This window comes from Mya arenaria, chromosome 11 (genome assembly GCF_026914265.1).
Source record: "Mya arenaria isolate MELC-2E11 chromosome 11, ASM2691426v1".
NCBI lineage: Eukaryota > Metazoa > Mollusca > Bivalvia > Myida > Myidae > Mya > Mya arenaria.
In genome coordinates, this window is record NC_069132.1 from 12,573,405 (window position 1) to 12,589,821 (window position 16,417).

Genomic DNA, 16,417 nt, shown 5'->3' on the forward strand with positions numbered 1-16,417 from the left:
TTTAAAGCAAAACAGTAAGTCGGCCATTTTGTTGTTGTTGTTGATCAATCTCAATGCCTTGTTGTATAATTGTAGAGGCTCATGCAATGAAGCTTCCTGTAAAGATTCAGTGAATTTGGCCGGGTAGTTTCAGAGATGTTTTTTAAAGCAAAACAGGAAGTTGGCCATTTGTTGATGTTGTTGTTCATCAATCGTGACCCCTTGTTGTATTTTGAAGAGGGTCACCCAAGGAAGCTTCCTGTAAAGTTTCATTGAATTTGGAGTGGTAGTTTCAGAGGAAATGTTGTTTTAAAGCAAAACAGGAAGTCAGCCATTTTGTTGTTGTTGCTGTTGTTGTTGATCAATCGTGACCCCTTGTTGTATTTTTGTAGAGGGTCACCCAAGGAAGCTTCCTGTAAAGTTTAATTGAATTTGGACAGGTAGTTTAAGAAGAATGTTTTTAAAGCAAAACAGGAAGTTGACCATTTTGTTGATGTTGTTGTTGATCAATCATGACCTCTTGTTGTATTTTTGTAGAGGGTCACCCAAGGAAGCTTTCTGTAAATATTCATCTAATTAGGAGTGGTAGTTTCAGAGGAGACGTTTTTAAAAGCAAAACAGGAAGTTGGCCAGATTGTTGTTGACTTGTTGTTGTTGATCAATCGTGACCCCTTGTATTTTTGTAGAAGATTACCCAAGGAAGCTTCATGTAAAGTTTCATTGAATTTGGACTGGTAGTTTAAGAGGAGATGTTTTTTAAGCAAAACATGAAGTTGGCCATTTTGTTGTAGTTGTTGTTGATCAATCGTGACCCATTGTTGTATTTTTGTAGAGGGTCACCCAAGGAAGCTTTCTGTGAATTTTCATTGATTTTGGCCAGGTAGTTTTAGAGATGTTTTTTAAGCAATTGTTGACGGACAGACGGAAGGACAGACTGACTAACTGATGGATGGACGTCTCACAAAGACCGATTATAATAGCTCACCTTGAGCACTTTGTGCTCTGGTGAGCTAAAAATGGATCTCAGCAAATTAAAGCAATGTTTGTCCTCAAATGCAATATTGCATATTGTGTAAAATCATATGCGCCAGTCTAAATATCCATTCGATAATGATCTACTTATATTATTGTGCATTTTTTTGTTGCTCCAAAGCTCAGAGGTCTATTGACAGTCATTAATATCTCATGCTCTCATCGTCACCTTCCATATATTGTCTGTTTCCGTGTATATAAGCCACCAATATCTCATGACCTCATTATGAATGAACACTTCGATGAAAAACCTGTAACTTGTGTATGGCTTTCGTTAGAAGCAGTTTTGTATTAGCGGATTATTACACCCTGTAATTGGTGCACGTATATTTCTTTTATTTTGACACAATTTGACGGATAGCGACACATGAAACGCTTTGGTGTTATGACGCCATCGAACGATGCATAGGATTTACTAATAATATAAATATTTACATTATAAATTGATCAGACATAATGGATACCGTAGATGACAATATTTGGTTGCGTTTTTCTTTACCCAGAGTGTATTTTGGTATGGCTTAAAGTATGTTAAGTATACAGTCCATATAGGACATTACCCATGCAGCACATGCAAATCGTAATATTGTACGTCTCCATCTAAGAACTGGTTCCAATATGAAGAAAATACTTAAGTCTTATTTTAACTGAGAATGACCTTGCATGTAAGAAAAATACATTCTGATTATTTTTATTATTATTATTATTATTATATGACCTCTAATGAAGGCATTAACTTTACATAAAATAATTTATTTCTGAGGTACAACTGCTGTACATTGTTGGCCCAATCATTTCGTTTCTTTCAGAATATTGGGGATTGTTGACATCAACATAAAACATACAGTCATGTAAAACAGTGCACTTTTCAAAAATTAAAAATTTTGAATAACACCAGAGTGGTATGTGGAAACAGGAGGGAGATGGAGATTAAGGAGTATTTTGTAATACTGGGGGAAGCAGATTCGATTTTAGAAGCCTGGTTTACATATATGGACAATGCTCGGTTATATAAATCTAGAGTAATATTGTTGCATTTCATTCAACTGTTATAATATGAACTTGAAATGGTTGATATTTTGGATGAATATATGTATGTCAGAGGGTCAGAAAGAAGACTTATTTCTTAAAAACACAATACTTTGAAATTGGTCCCAGAAAAGAATGGAAACTTGGTCTCTATATGGCAATACTGTAGCAGACAAAGACATGGTCAGTGCTGTATCATCTAGTGTAGGCCAATCTGATTTTTGTCAGTTTAAATGGCATTTTTCAAAATCCATAAAATCATACAATGGAGTCGAAACAAAGTTAGACATTTTTTATGATACTTTATAAGTTGATGGTAACACATTTCATGATGAACAACATTTACTTGTATTTGGCAATTATTTAACATTTCTTATTCCCTTCAAGGAAATATATACACTAACAGTCAAATACAAATAATAATGAAAGGAGGTTTTCTCTTTGGCCTGAACCTCTTAAGATGCAGCCCTTTCTCCCCCTCAAGTATCTGTCTGTGGTTTTTGCAATTCTTGTTCTCGGTCCTGGTCCACTGCCTTTGGCCAATCAAGTTCAATAGCCTGTAATGTGTTATGCATGGTTAGTGAAGTAAACAGCAATAATTTATGACACTAATCTCATGCCTTACTTCACCAGGTATATACTGAACATGGCCATGTTATTTATTTCAAACCCTAATACTTAAATTCTTTAGGGACAAAGAAATGAATATTTGATAGACCATCTCCTTCAATGAAAAATTCTCACAGCCATCAGTCATGAAAGTCAGTTACCCAGTGAGTTTGTAATTGGTTTGGAATATGAAACATTTTGAAATACAGATCAATGTCTAATGAACAATAAACTTTGAACTAGGACTTTGAACTAGGAACCTCTATTATGCTACAAAATAAAAGTCCCAGAATTTATCAAAATCATTCAAATATTTACTGACTTCACTACTTCTAAGATAACATTTGAATTCCTTCAAATAGCAAATACTTTTTTTAATCTCTTTAAAAACTTAAAAGTCTTAAGCTGTAAACATTCTTTGACTCCAAAATGAGCCCCGAGGACAACTGCAGTGATACCGTTACATCCAGGTCCAGTATATCAACATCAATGCCAAGGATGATGGAAAGGTTTGGTCTCGTGCGACCCAGGTCCCCGTGCACAAACTCCTTGATGTAGCTGTGTATAGGTCAAGGGTCATTGGAGCAAGGATTGAATATACATGTATAATATTTACACCTCAATTTCCATTCCTAAAATGAACAGCCTTTTGGCAATTGTGATTATCATATGATGAACGAAACATCTTCGGATATGCTTGGATCGCGTATCAATATACATGTACATTGAAAATTGTTTATATTATTTTTGTTTTAAATGTGTCAGCAGGCCACGATAAACTGAAATTGACATGTTGAAAAGTGTTGATTTATGATTTGTTGTCACTAGCCTTTGAATATTACGTTAAAAATCAACTATGCAGTTGTTTATGTTTTTCCCACTTTGTTATGACGTCATATGACAAACTGTTTCTGGTACCGATCGGGTCGTTTTAATTATAGAATGGGTGAGAAAAACTTACAGAATTTTTTTTTCCAATGAAATTAAGTATTTTTTAACAATTCCGGAAATTAATAATGAACTATTGGTGTAAATATAAGTAATGAATTGCGTGGTTGATGTCATTATCAGGGATATGAACGCAGTTTGGCTGGTTAAAGTACCCGTGGAGTCCTTCGGTGCATTAGGCTGGTTAAAGTGTGTGGAGTCCGAAGGATTCTTTAACCAGCTAAACTGTGTTCATATTCCCCATTATGACATCAACCATGCAATGCATTCCTTAAATAAAAATATGCAATTACTCAGCAGAGACCATATTCAAACCATATTTGTTTTTATTTTGGGATGACTCATCTTAAATTTAACAAGTTTCACAATGAGACAATATAAAACTAAAAGCTTTGTAAACTGGTGATCATTTTGAAACAAAAATTCACATCTTTTGAAAATACATCTAGCTAAATCTGTTAATTTGGCATTACAAGAAACTGGAAAAATTCCACTTATCATCTGGAACTGTATGGTCACACTGAAATTTATTAACACTTGGATATTGACTTCATGAGTTTACAAAGGCCAAGCATTATGGTATTTGACCCACAAATAAGCTAGTCATGCCATTGATGGTAATGTTTAGTAATGATGCCTGGTGACCACATTTCATTTTGTAACTTCATTTGTATTTATGTTCTTAAATTCAACTGATATTGGATGTGATATTTTTTTGTAATCTTTGAAGGTTAAAGAAGCCTGCTTGCGGTATAAAATTTCTAGGCATTTATTTTCAGCACATTATTCAAATGATGCTAAATAATATTGGGTCATGAGGCATCCATGCATGAAAAATAACAGATACATTGAAGCAAGTGTATCAAAAAATGAAATAGGCAAACATCTTGCCCGACCATTTAGCTTGTCACAAAGGCTAGACATTATGTACAGAAACAGTATGACTTTGTCTTAAAATGATTCAAACGTCAGACTAGTGTTACACTATTATGACTAACAATAACTCAATCTACTGAATTTGATCATGGCAGTATGAACACTGACCTGTCCAAATATTGAGTCCACTGCATGTTATGAAAACAGGAAACTGAGATTTTGCTTGCACAAGATATACAATAGTGGAGGACTACAAAGGTGACTACAAACACTGGATGGGAGTCTGTGCATATATCAGTTGACATGTGTTTTGTAAACAATCAATTTTCACAAAGAAATAATAAAACCATAAAGTGTTGCATATTTAAACTGCCACCCTCTGCCTCATGTTTGTTGGGTAAGGATACGTTCCAGCCTGGGTGGAGAGGTCTACACTAAAGTGTGTGTCATCCACACGTGTCGCTGACATGCTGTGAATGAGCTTGTCTCGCGTAGCTAGAGGCCGTCTGCAAACAAACCATGGCAGGTAATTAAACTTATTACTGCATAAACTACACAATAGTATACACATATTTTGCATTTTTGGAAGAAAAGTTTGATAGTATTGGCTAAAATCATTTGCTAAAATCATATGGGATAAACAATTTGAAAGCAGCCGGTATCTCTGCTAATTAAGCCTAGATAGACAGATTGGTTTAAAGGTAAAGGGAAAATAACAATGACAAAAAAACACAAGCGAAAGTTTGTTTACATTACAATTTGAAAAATATGAATGGTATATTTGGACAAAGATTTCTGATTTACTTGTTATGTTGAAGGGCTTAACAGTGTACTGGATGAAGAGGTCCTAATAAGAAAACTGTGTATAACAAACCTGTGTAGGACGCGTATTGGTGTCTTCTGCAATATCTTCAATTCCTAAAGGATGAGAAAAAACATAAATCACTATGCATAATTTCTCATTATAAGTTTGTAGATTTATAGTATTAACAGTCAAACATAATGCATAATGCATACCTTCAATGACAAATTTATGGTCTTGTTGCCATAGTAACAATTCTTTGAAATGATGTGCATAGTTTCCTTTTTGGTCCCAAGCTGCACACAATTTTAATTACCTAGCTTGTATACTCAGTTATCACATATCCATTTTTACACATAGACACAGACATTCATGCTTTTTTTGTTGTCATAGAAACCACACATTTTGTCCCCCTCCCCCAATGAAAATAAATTGACATTCATAATCTCCTTCTAACCACATAACAAATTTCAGGAATGTGGTTTTATACTTTTTGTGTGAGTCCAAGATTTAGTTTCAAAAGTGGTATTTTCACTATTTTCATTGCAATAGCAACCATTTTTAGATCAGACGAACTTAAAAGGACATGCATAATGCTCCCTATCCTCATACATATACTTACTTTCATTACTGTAGCTTAAATACTTTTAGAGTTATGCAAACGTCCAGTTAAAAAGCGGTATTTTCTCTATTGTCGTTGCCATTAAATGATGTGCATGATCACCTAATGGCCCTCTATAAACATACCAACTTGCATACTTCTAGTAGTATTGCAGCATCCTGCTTTTCCTGATGGACAGACAGAGTGTGAACCTATAAAAGGGTCCACAATGGTGACACCAGAAGAAATCTTATTATTCACATTGTTTTGTTGCCTAAACACCTGATGAAACTCTTTACAGAAATTCTGATAAACTACAGTTTTGCTGACAACAATCGAGTGTTTAGACCAGCAGAGGGACCTGTAACACTTCACGTTGGGAGGTCAAGGCAGGGATGGGTAGAGAAAAAGACATCTACCTTCGACTGTTAGCCATGTCAAGATGATGTTCAGACCAGCAGTGGGTTCTGTAACACTTCACTTTAGGAGTAAAGGCAGGGATTGAGAAAAGAAAGGGGTGACTACCTTGGTTCTATTAAGGGTGTCAAAATGATGTTTAGACCCGCAGAAGGACCTGTAACACTTCACTTTGGGAGGTAAAGGCAGGGAAGGGTGGAGAAAAAATACCCCTAACTTGGTTCTGTTAACCATGTCAAGATGATGTTTAGACCAGCAGAAGGTCTTGTATCACTTCTCTTTTTGAGGTAGGGGCAGGATTGGGAAGAAAAAGGAGACACCTACCTTGGTGCTGTTAAGTGTATCTAGATGTTGTTGGGAGACAGGCTGTTCAGACCAGCAGAGGGCCCTGTACCACTTCACCTTGTCTATTTCACCCTGTTTCAATACTTCAGTCTCCTCCCTGCAATACACCAATAGCAATTTACATATGTTCCTGCTGATCAAATGCAAACAACAAACCATGACCAGTGAATTTGTTAAACAAAAATAGAAATAACTTTCAATTAAGGAAAAATGTCTAAAGACTACTTAAGTTTAGTTTGAGTAAGAAAGGAACCATCTGATTTTAAATGTTCAAGTACTTTTAAGTTGCCTATTTCTCTTCTTGGTGATTTTTTCAAGAAGTGTATGATTTGATACTGAAATGTTGTGCATACATATTGCCACTATGAAATAGAAGTTTCACTTAATGTCTACATAGAAAAAGCCTTACTTGGGTACAATCTGAAGATCTCTGCATTTGATGTCTTCAGTTGAGGTATTTATGTCCTGTAAGCAATAGTTAAGAACATTTTTATCATCATTTTTTATCATTTATAAATGATTTGTGGAGGCTGCGATTATAATATGTTGTAAGAGAGGCATAAGAGATTATGGTTGTGCAGTGTTGATTAGTTTTATATTAAATTCTAAACGTTTCGAGAATGAGTACCGGGTATCTGTGCCTTTGTTATACTTTATAGCAAAACAAATTCATAAATTGTAAGTAAGAAACATATATCACGCTTGCCTTTCAGAACATTTTCCTATTAGGCAATGAGTGAAGATACATGGGCCATGACATGCTTTAAAAAATGCCTTGCGATGGAAAAGGTGTTAAAATGATAGAGAGTACCTGCTGCATCTTGGCCATTTGTTCTGAGGAGAAGTTTCGACATCGAGGGTTAATCAGCTCCAACACAAACGGCCGACCTGACAAACACAGGAATAACAGGGGATAAATGTGGAGTGGTAAAGACACTCTCACAGACATAAACTCAATACATGCAGTCTCTGTGTACAGATAGCAGTTGACAAAGCTCATCAACATCTTGGCTCATAGGGAATATTACTTAACCAAATCAATATACCAGTACTCACCATTTCCCAACATTCGCACATCCACGTCTTCACGGCCTGAGGATGAAAACTTCTGTTCTGTAACAATATTGAGAGGGGATATTTAAACAATTATTTTTTTTAAATATATAATCTGTATGTCTGCATCAAACTGATGTTTAAAATACATAAAATACTGTCATAAAATTAGACTTCAAATATCAGGACTCAAATTTAACAAACTAAAGGGCCAACATGGCCATATATTGCTCAACTGCCTGAGCACCTGAAGAAACTTAGGAAACAAGCTACTGCCATGGAAGTCATGGGTTGCCAAGACAAACAGCGGTCACTTAGAAAGCGAATTGCTGCTATGGAAGTCAAAGGTTGCTCAGAAAAATGGATTGTTGCAAACAAAATTTGTGGATGCTAAGCAGTTGCCACCTTAAGTGATATAATTGAATGTAAAACAAGTGACCTTCAGGTGGGGCCAATTTTGACCCCAGGGACATGATTTGAACAATCTTGGTAGAATACACCAAATATCTCAACCACCCTAAGCCTTGTTGTTTGGTGAAGAAGATTTTTAAAGGTTTTCCTTTTTTCATTTGTCAGTATAAAAAAAGTGATCCCCAGGTTACAATTTTGACCCCCGGGGCATGATCTGAACAATCTGTGAAGAAGACCACTTTACCATACAACATGCCAAATAACTTTGCCCTGGGCTTTGCATTTTTGGAAAAAGATTTTAAAGCTTTTCTTATATAAGTAAAACAAATTAACCCCTGGCAAGCCAATTTTGAAAAGTCTTGGTAACCATTTATTGAAACTGAATTGAAAATATCAATTTAAAGACTTTTAAAAGAGTTTATACCAATGATCATTCCTGTGATGTATGGTGAAATTTTACCAAGCAGTATAAAAGATGATGTCATTTGAATGAATTGTTAATGACATACGATGGATGATGGATAACCAACCTGTCACAATATCTCGCCCATGAGCATTAAGGTAAGCTAAAAATGTAAATTCTTCAATTTCTCTGTGTGATCTACAGTATAGGTAGCCTTGGTTCCATATTACCATCTGGCCTGAAGTGCTTGTTGATTGGTCCACAAAGCAGCTCCTCCACAGAAGACTCGGATCGCCGAACACCGTCTATCAACCACGGGGTCTGGCTTAACTCACGACTGTACTTGTTGTAACGACCTGCAAAATAATTTCCTTTCAGCAGTCATAATCCAATTATTCCTCCCTTCTACATTAATAGTAAACTAATACATGAAACTAAACTATAATTAAACTGTTTTAAATGTATATACTTTAGAACAATAAAACTGTTAAAAAAGTTATTTCAAAAACATTTTTTTGATCCTTCAGAGAGATCAATTTACTAGACACATCACGATAACAATTTTAATGCTGTTTACAATTTAACCATACATAAATACCTGCAACAAACACATTTTCATTCTGGCACTTGATATCACAGGAGATCGCTGCTTTGGGCGCAAGTGGAGGACACTGGTAGCTCCTGTCAATAGAACGAATCTTAATCATAGTCATCTGACACTTTCAAAAGACAGTAAAACATAACCATAGAAACGAATAACTGTATATGCCAACGTCTATGATGATGTCTTTTAAAGTGAGATCATGGCACATTAAAATTGAGTATTAAAACATAATGGTGTTTTATTCTATCATTACACATCGGAGTAAAGTAAAAATATTGTAAGACTTGATGACTGAAAATAATTTACTTAAAACAGTTCTACCGATCTGAGTAACGATTGTAACCAAACAATCAGAAGACAACACATACTTCCTGAACTCGTCATCTGAGAGTTTGTCTAAGGCCTTGCCAACATTGGCTCGTGTGTAGAGGGACTGGGCCAGCTTCTTACGGAAGCGCCTGTCATGTTTGCGCTTCACAAACATCTCACTGCAGCTGGAACTCAGGCTGTAACAGATAGAGGCTTATCGGCTAAAGGTAGAATATATTTTAATAGTGTTGTGCCCATGAATAAAATATAACTTTAACAATTAATTAAAAGATAAATTTACAAACTCTCTTATTTACAACTTACTATTTAAAATCATGAAAAGTTGAGGAAATTGAAAGAAATGATTTTGAATTTGCCTGCCTTGTTAAAATGAATTACTTGTGCGGATGAAACTCTTATTACAAAGGTTTTAGAATTAAGTTTAAAGAATCACTTACAGAAAAGTGCACTCCTTGTTTGACTCCGTGTAGTCAAATGTCATTGTGATATCAAACATGCTCTGAAATAAACAATAGTGAACACAAGTGACAAACATAAATGTGAAAAAAACAACTCATTTTGACAAAGTTGGAATAAGAAAATGAAAGCACAAACCTTAGTAGTGATTGTCTTGACATACCTTTTTTCTCAATCTTGGGAGTGAAACGTAAAATAACCCAAAACATTTGATAAACATGCAAATTCCTTGGAATGATATTACCACCCAGATAAGGCAAAGTAGATGGCATGAAAATGACATGTTGGTGAAATATTACAACCAAAACATGCAATACGGCTTCAGAGTGATGGACTCTTATGAACATTGAATATGAGATATGAGTTGGGTTGAAAAAAGAGAATATTGAAAATAGTGTAGCAATTATATTTGACCTAGTGACCTAATTTTTGACCTCATATGACCCAGTTTCAAACTTGTCATTGATTTCATCAAGGATTACATTCTGATAAATATTGGATCAGATATAATGCCTCTAGTATGTTTCCAAAACTTGACCTAATGACCTAGTTTTTTACCAATGTTACCCATTTTTAAAATGTAGAATGATTTCATCAAGGGAAACATTCTGTCCAAGTTTGAACATAATCTGACTGACTAACATGATATGGTTCCAGACAAAAAATAACTAAGATTGACCTAGTGACCTAATTTTTTTATCACATCTGACCCAGTTTTAAAATTGCCCAACAGTTCATCAAGGAGAAACATTCTGATTAAGTTTAAAAAATAGTGGATGAATATAATGCCTCTAGTATGTTTCAAAGATTTTTTTGTAAAAATTGACCTTGTAGTTTTTGACCCCATGAGACCCACTTTTACAAGTTGTTGAGACTTGATAAAGGGGAAAAATCTAACCAAGTTTTAACATAATCTAACCAATCCCTACCAAGGTATGGGTCCAATGATAGGGTTCCAGACAATACATTTCCAAGATATGACCTATTTTTTGATACCACATGACCTAGTTTCAATTTTTTCCAAGAGTTCATCAAGGAAAACATTCTGAAGTTTCATGAATATAGGACCAAATATAATGTCTCAGTGTTTTCAAAAAGATTTTTCTTAGATTTCACCTAGTGACCTAGTTTTTGACCCATGTGACTCACTTTCACAAGCAGTTGAGATTCCATAAAAAGGAACATTTTAACAAAGTTTGAATATATTCTGACTAATCCCGATCAAGATATGGTAAAAAAAAGTGTGGTGGACAGACACACAATGACAAAACAAAATCCCCCACCTTCGGTTTGGCGGGGGATAACAAATTTTACACGATAAGTCCAGAATGCAGACCTTTCCATAGTTCATACCTTTGACTGAAAGGAGCGCCTAGCAGATCAGTGAGGAGAGGACCGTTCCTCCACTTCCATACATCCTTAATGGGGGCTATGTCCATGTCTGTCTTATCACCATAAACTGTCCTGGGAAAATCATAGCCAGTGCACAATAACAAAATAATCATATTATACATATAGATTATTATCAATTTAAATAGTGATAACAAACATGAAATAAAATTTTGACTATCAACAGAAAAATACAGTCAATAATTTACTAGTGTTTATAAAAAGCATAAAACTCTTTTACTCACCTAAACTTCTCTTTCAAATGCAGCAATATTGCACGCTGAAAATAAACAAAAATGCATAAATATTCTTTCTCACAATCATTGTCTGCAACCCCTGTACATATTCCATTCATACAACAAAAGTACTCAATAAAGGGGTATCCAACAGTGTAACAGGGGATCTTAATGGAGTACCAGGGGTATCATAATTGTGTACCAGGGGTATCAAAATAGTGTACCTGGGTATCGTAATAGTGTACCAGGGGTATCATAACAGTGTACCAGGGGTATCATAACAGTGGACCAGGGAAAACGTAATAGTGAACTAGGGGTATCATAACAGTGTACCAGGGGTATCATAGCAGTGTACCAGGGTATCATTTAGTGTACCAGGGGTTGTACCAGGGTATCATTTAGTGTACCAGGGGTATCATATCAGTGTAACAGGTGTATCTTAATGGAGTTCCAGAGGTATCATAATAGTGTAACAGGGGTATCATAAACTTGTACAAGGGATAATGTAATATACCAGGGGTATCATAATAGTGTACCAGGGGTATCATATAGTGTACAAGGGGTATCATATCAGTGTAACAGGTGTATCTTAATGGAGTTCCAGGGGTATCATATAGTGTAACAGGGGTATCATAAACTTGTACAAGGGATAATGTAATAGTGACCAGGTGTATCATAATAGTGTACCAGGGGTATCATAATAGTGTACAAGGGGTATCATAATAGTGTACAAGGGATAACATTATAGTGTTCCAGGGGTAACATAAAAGTATCAGGGGTATCTATATGTACCAGGGGTATCTATAGTATACGGGGTATATAGTGTACAAGGATAACATTATAGTTCCAGGGGTATAAGTAGTTATGGGGTGTATCAATGTTCCGTATAGGACATTATAGTGTTCCAGGGGTATCATAGTAGTGTTCCTGGAGTATCTTAATGGAGTACCAGGGATAACGTTATGGTGTACCAGGGGTATCAAAGTAGTGTTCAAGGGTTATGGGTATCAAAGTAGTCTTCAAGGGTTATCTTAATGGAGTACCAGGGGTATGTAATAGTGTTCAATGGGTATCATAATAGTGTTCCAGGGGTATCTTAATGGAGTACCAGGAGTAATGTTATAGTGTTCCAGGGGTATCATAATAGTATAACAGAGGTATCTTAATGGAGTACCAGGAGTATCGTAATCCTGTACCAGGGGTATGGAAATAGTATACCAGAGGTCTCTTAATGTAGTTCCAGGGTATCGAATAGTGTACCAGGGGTATCTTAATGCAGTACCAGGGGTATCATAATAGTGTACCAGGGGTATCATAATAGTGTTCCAGGGTATCATAATAGTGTTCCAGGAGTATCATAATAGTGTTCCAGGAGTATCGTAATAGTGTTCCAGGAGTATCGTAATAATGTATCATGGGTATCGTAATAGTGTACCAGGGTATCGTAAAAGTGTTCCAGGGTAATGTAACAATGCACCAGAGTTATTTTTATCGTTCCAAAGGGGTATCTTAATGGAGTACCCGGGTATCTTAATAGAGTACTAGGGGTATCCAACAACGAGACTAAATTTAATAAATGTAATGATTAAAACAAACAGTGATACAATTAGAATAGTTATAAGTATTTTGAGGTGCGCTTGCATATGCATTAAGATTTATGCATTACTTACAATTTATGAATATACAAGTATGTGTTGTTTACTTTACTTACCTCCCTGAGTATGATCTAGACAGGAACCATTAGGGAATAGATGTAGTTGTTGGACTTATTAACTATACTTACCTCCCTCAGTATGATGCACACTGGAACCATCTGAGAACACTTGTACCGGTAGTTGTTGGACTTGTTAACTATACTTAACTCCCTTAGTATGATGCACACTGGAACCATCAGAGAACATGTGTACCGGTAGTTGTTGTCCTCGTTAACTATACTTACCTCCCTCAGTATGATGCACACTGGAACCATCAGAGAACACTTGTACTGGTAGTTGTTGAACTTGTTAACTAAACTTTAATCCCTTATTATGATGCAAACTGGAACCATCAGAGAACACTTGTACCAGAGTTGTTGGACTTGTTAACTACACTTACCTCCCTTAGTATGATGCACACTGGAACCATCAGGGAACACATGTACTCTTTGTACTTGAAACCCTCCAGGTCAATATCCTCTTCATCTAAATACAAATTATGATTACAAATTTACATGTTAAGTTATTGATTGAAGCAGAACACTAATATTGTTCAAAGTTAGATAGGTATATTATGCAGAGTCAAAGCAGATCTATGCATCATTGCTAAAACATTTTTCTAAGTTTATTAATTTTGTTTGGTACTGGTTAATTAGAGTCCAAACCTACATTACCTTATTGAGAAATTTCTCCTCTGCAAACTGCTCCAGGATTCCTAGACATATCACACAGGCAGAACTGGTATTTGAAGAGTGGCTTTGTGTATTTGATTTACTGCCATCTGCGGTATCACAGTCTTCACCATTACCATTTAGCTCAAAAGCACTGTCAGTTTTACAGTTAGAACTGTCATCTGTCTCCATTGGTGTGTTAGTTGAATTGGAAACACTTTTCTGAGAGTCTATGTCACATTTATTTGTAGTTTCACTAGTGTCAACTGTTTTCCCATTTTTATCTATATCTGGCTGCTCGACAGAAGATTTGCCTCTGATGTCCTGCACCATTTCAGCCATATCCTGATTTTCAAGAAAATAAAAATTAATTTACAATTCCTGACAATATTTCAAAACTATACAATAAGCTCATTTAATGTCATTGTTCCCCCTTTTACAAGACATAAAGTAAAACATTCAAATATCTTCCTTCTTATATGAGCCGCGAAACACACTTTTTCTGCCATCAGACATGGGTCTTCTTTCTTGCCTAATTTGATACTTCAATTCAGTTGTTTCATGAAGAAACTGTGACAATTTAAGGATAATATTTCAAAAATTGAAAAAGATGTGAGTTTACAAGTATGACCATACAGTGCAAAGTTTGACAAATTAATCATATCTATAATAGTTTAATGATATTAATTTTTTTTTTTTAAATCTGGCCATTTGAAGAGGACAGTATGAATTTTGTCCAACTAAATTGTGCTGATACCTTTCTATTCAAAGCCAGAATTTTTTCTGGTAATTATAGCACATTTAAAATTTCATTATTTTGAGCATTCTTTTAGCAATTATGATTTTTTTTTTAAATTATGTCCCAGGACCCAAAATTGGGCATCACAGCTCATATATCATAAGTTACAATACAAACAAACTTTTTCTCAAGTACTCTAAAAAGCAATTGCAAATTAATTCTATGTTCTTAGAAATTTTATGATTTGTGTAAAAAACTTCCAGGACTGTTGTAAGATATCAGAAGAAAACAAGAGCAGTCACAGGAACATGACAAATTCCCCCAAAGGCCTCGTTGAACAGATAGCCATTAGTATTTGGGCCTGTATTGAAAATTAGCCTTGTGTATGTAACTTATGTTTTGGATGACCAACTTTAGCTCCCGATCAGGTTTGGAAATATTGACCTGAAACATTTTAAAAATCAAAGTATGTACATGGAAATTATAACTTTAGTCACTGCAAGATAGAGTGGATGTCAACTAAGTGTTCTTAAGTTATTTATTGGAAACAGACTATCAGCTTTAGATCACCACAACCTTGACCTTTGACCCACTGATCTCAAAATCAAAAGGGTTCATTTGCTGGCCTTTACCAACATGCCTTCAAAGTTTGAGGTTCCTGTGTCATGGTATTCTTCAGTAGTTGATCGGAAACCATAGGGACAGACAGATGGACGGACGGTCCAATTATAATATGTTGCCCTTTGAAGGGTTATCAATGACATTTTTTTTTAGTTTTTACCATAATAGCCATACTTTCAAATAGTCAAATTATGTTAATGCTTCTTAATAGTGAGCATATATCTGATTTTCCTGACCTTGTAGTTGCCTCTGTATGTGTGCATGTCTTTGTCACCAAGGTATCGCATGGTACACCTCGAACAACAACCACAACTGGATAACTCATTTGCTATCTCCCCCAACAATGCTTTCTCTGATGTAAACATGTTTACTGAAAAGAAATAAAAGAAAAATAATATCATTCAAATGACTGTATTGCAAATCATTGATGTGAATCTGATATCTTGACCCATCCACAAAGAAAACAAGAGCTGTCACAGTATGTGACGAATGCCCCCGAATGTGACATTGACCTACGAACAAGGTCAGTACATGAAAAGTTGATCTTGCCTTTACGTGTCAAATACATATGGCAAGTTATTTTAAATTGCCTCTGAACATAAAAAAATACCACCCATACTTGACAACCTACACTGTTATGTCCTTATATTCAGAATTCCCTTGTGAATAAACACTTAGTGTATCTTTCACCTTAGAGGTAGGGACATGGGTCTTGCACCGACACGTTGTCTTCGTATGTGGAACACATGTAGCAAGTGATTTTAAAATCTGTCCATACAAGGGAAAGTAACAGCCCTGACACGACAACCTATACTCTATGTCCTTATATGCAGCACTCCATTGTGAATAAACACTAAGTGTGACCTTGACCTTTGAGGTAGGGACACGGGTCTTGCACGCGACACGTCGTCTTGGTATGTGGAACACATGTGCAAGTTTTTTAAAATCTGTCCATACAAGGGAAAGTTACAGCCCGGACACGACAACCTATACTCTATGTCCTTATATGCAGCACTCCATTGTGAATAAACACTATGTGTGACCTTGACCTTTGAGGGACACGGGTCTTGCACGCGACACGTCGTCTTGGTATGTGGAACACATGTGGCAAGTTATTTTAAAATCTGTCCATACAAGAGAAAGTTACAGCCCGGACACGACAACCTATACTC

The 16,417-nt window shown here is 35.6% G+C and overlaps 1 protein-coding gene across 1 annotated transcript; it reads right to left on the bottom strand.

Moving 5' to 3' along the window:
* Nucleotides 1-1,917: 1,917 nt before the first annotated feature.
* LOC128208333 (tRNA pseudouridine synthase Pus10-like) lies at nucleotides 1,918-14,227 on the bottom strand. The gene is made up of 16 exons (XM_052911891.1): nucleotides 13,990-14,227; nucleotides 13,615-13,700; nucleotides 11,530-11,564; nucleotides 11,249-11,359; nucleotides 9,877-9,936; nucleotides 9,478-9,615; nucleotides 9,104-9,186; nucleotides 8,736-8,861; nucleotides 7,695-7,751; nucleotides 7,450-7,526; nucleotides 7,048-7,103; nucleotides 6,618-6,735; nucleotides 5,348-5,391; nucleotides 4,881-4,979; nucleotides 3,108-3,207; nucleotides 1,918-2,597 (listed from the first exon to the last, which is right to left on the bottom strand). Exons 1-16 carry the CDS (start codon nucleotides 14,225-14,227, stop codon nucleotides 2,520-2,522), a joined length of 1,506 nt encoding a protein of 501 aa, XP_052767851.1. The 3' UTR covers nucleotides 1,918-2,519.
* Between the last annotated feature and the right edge of the window lie 2,190 nt (nucleotides 14,228-16,417).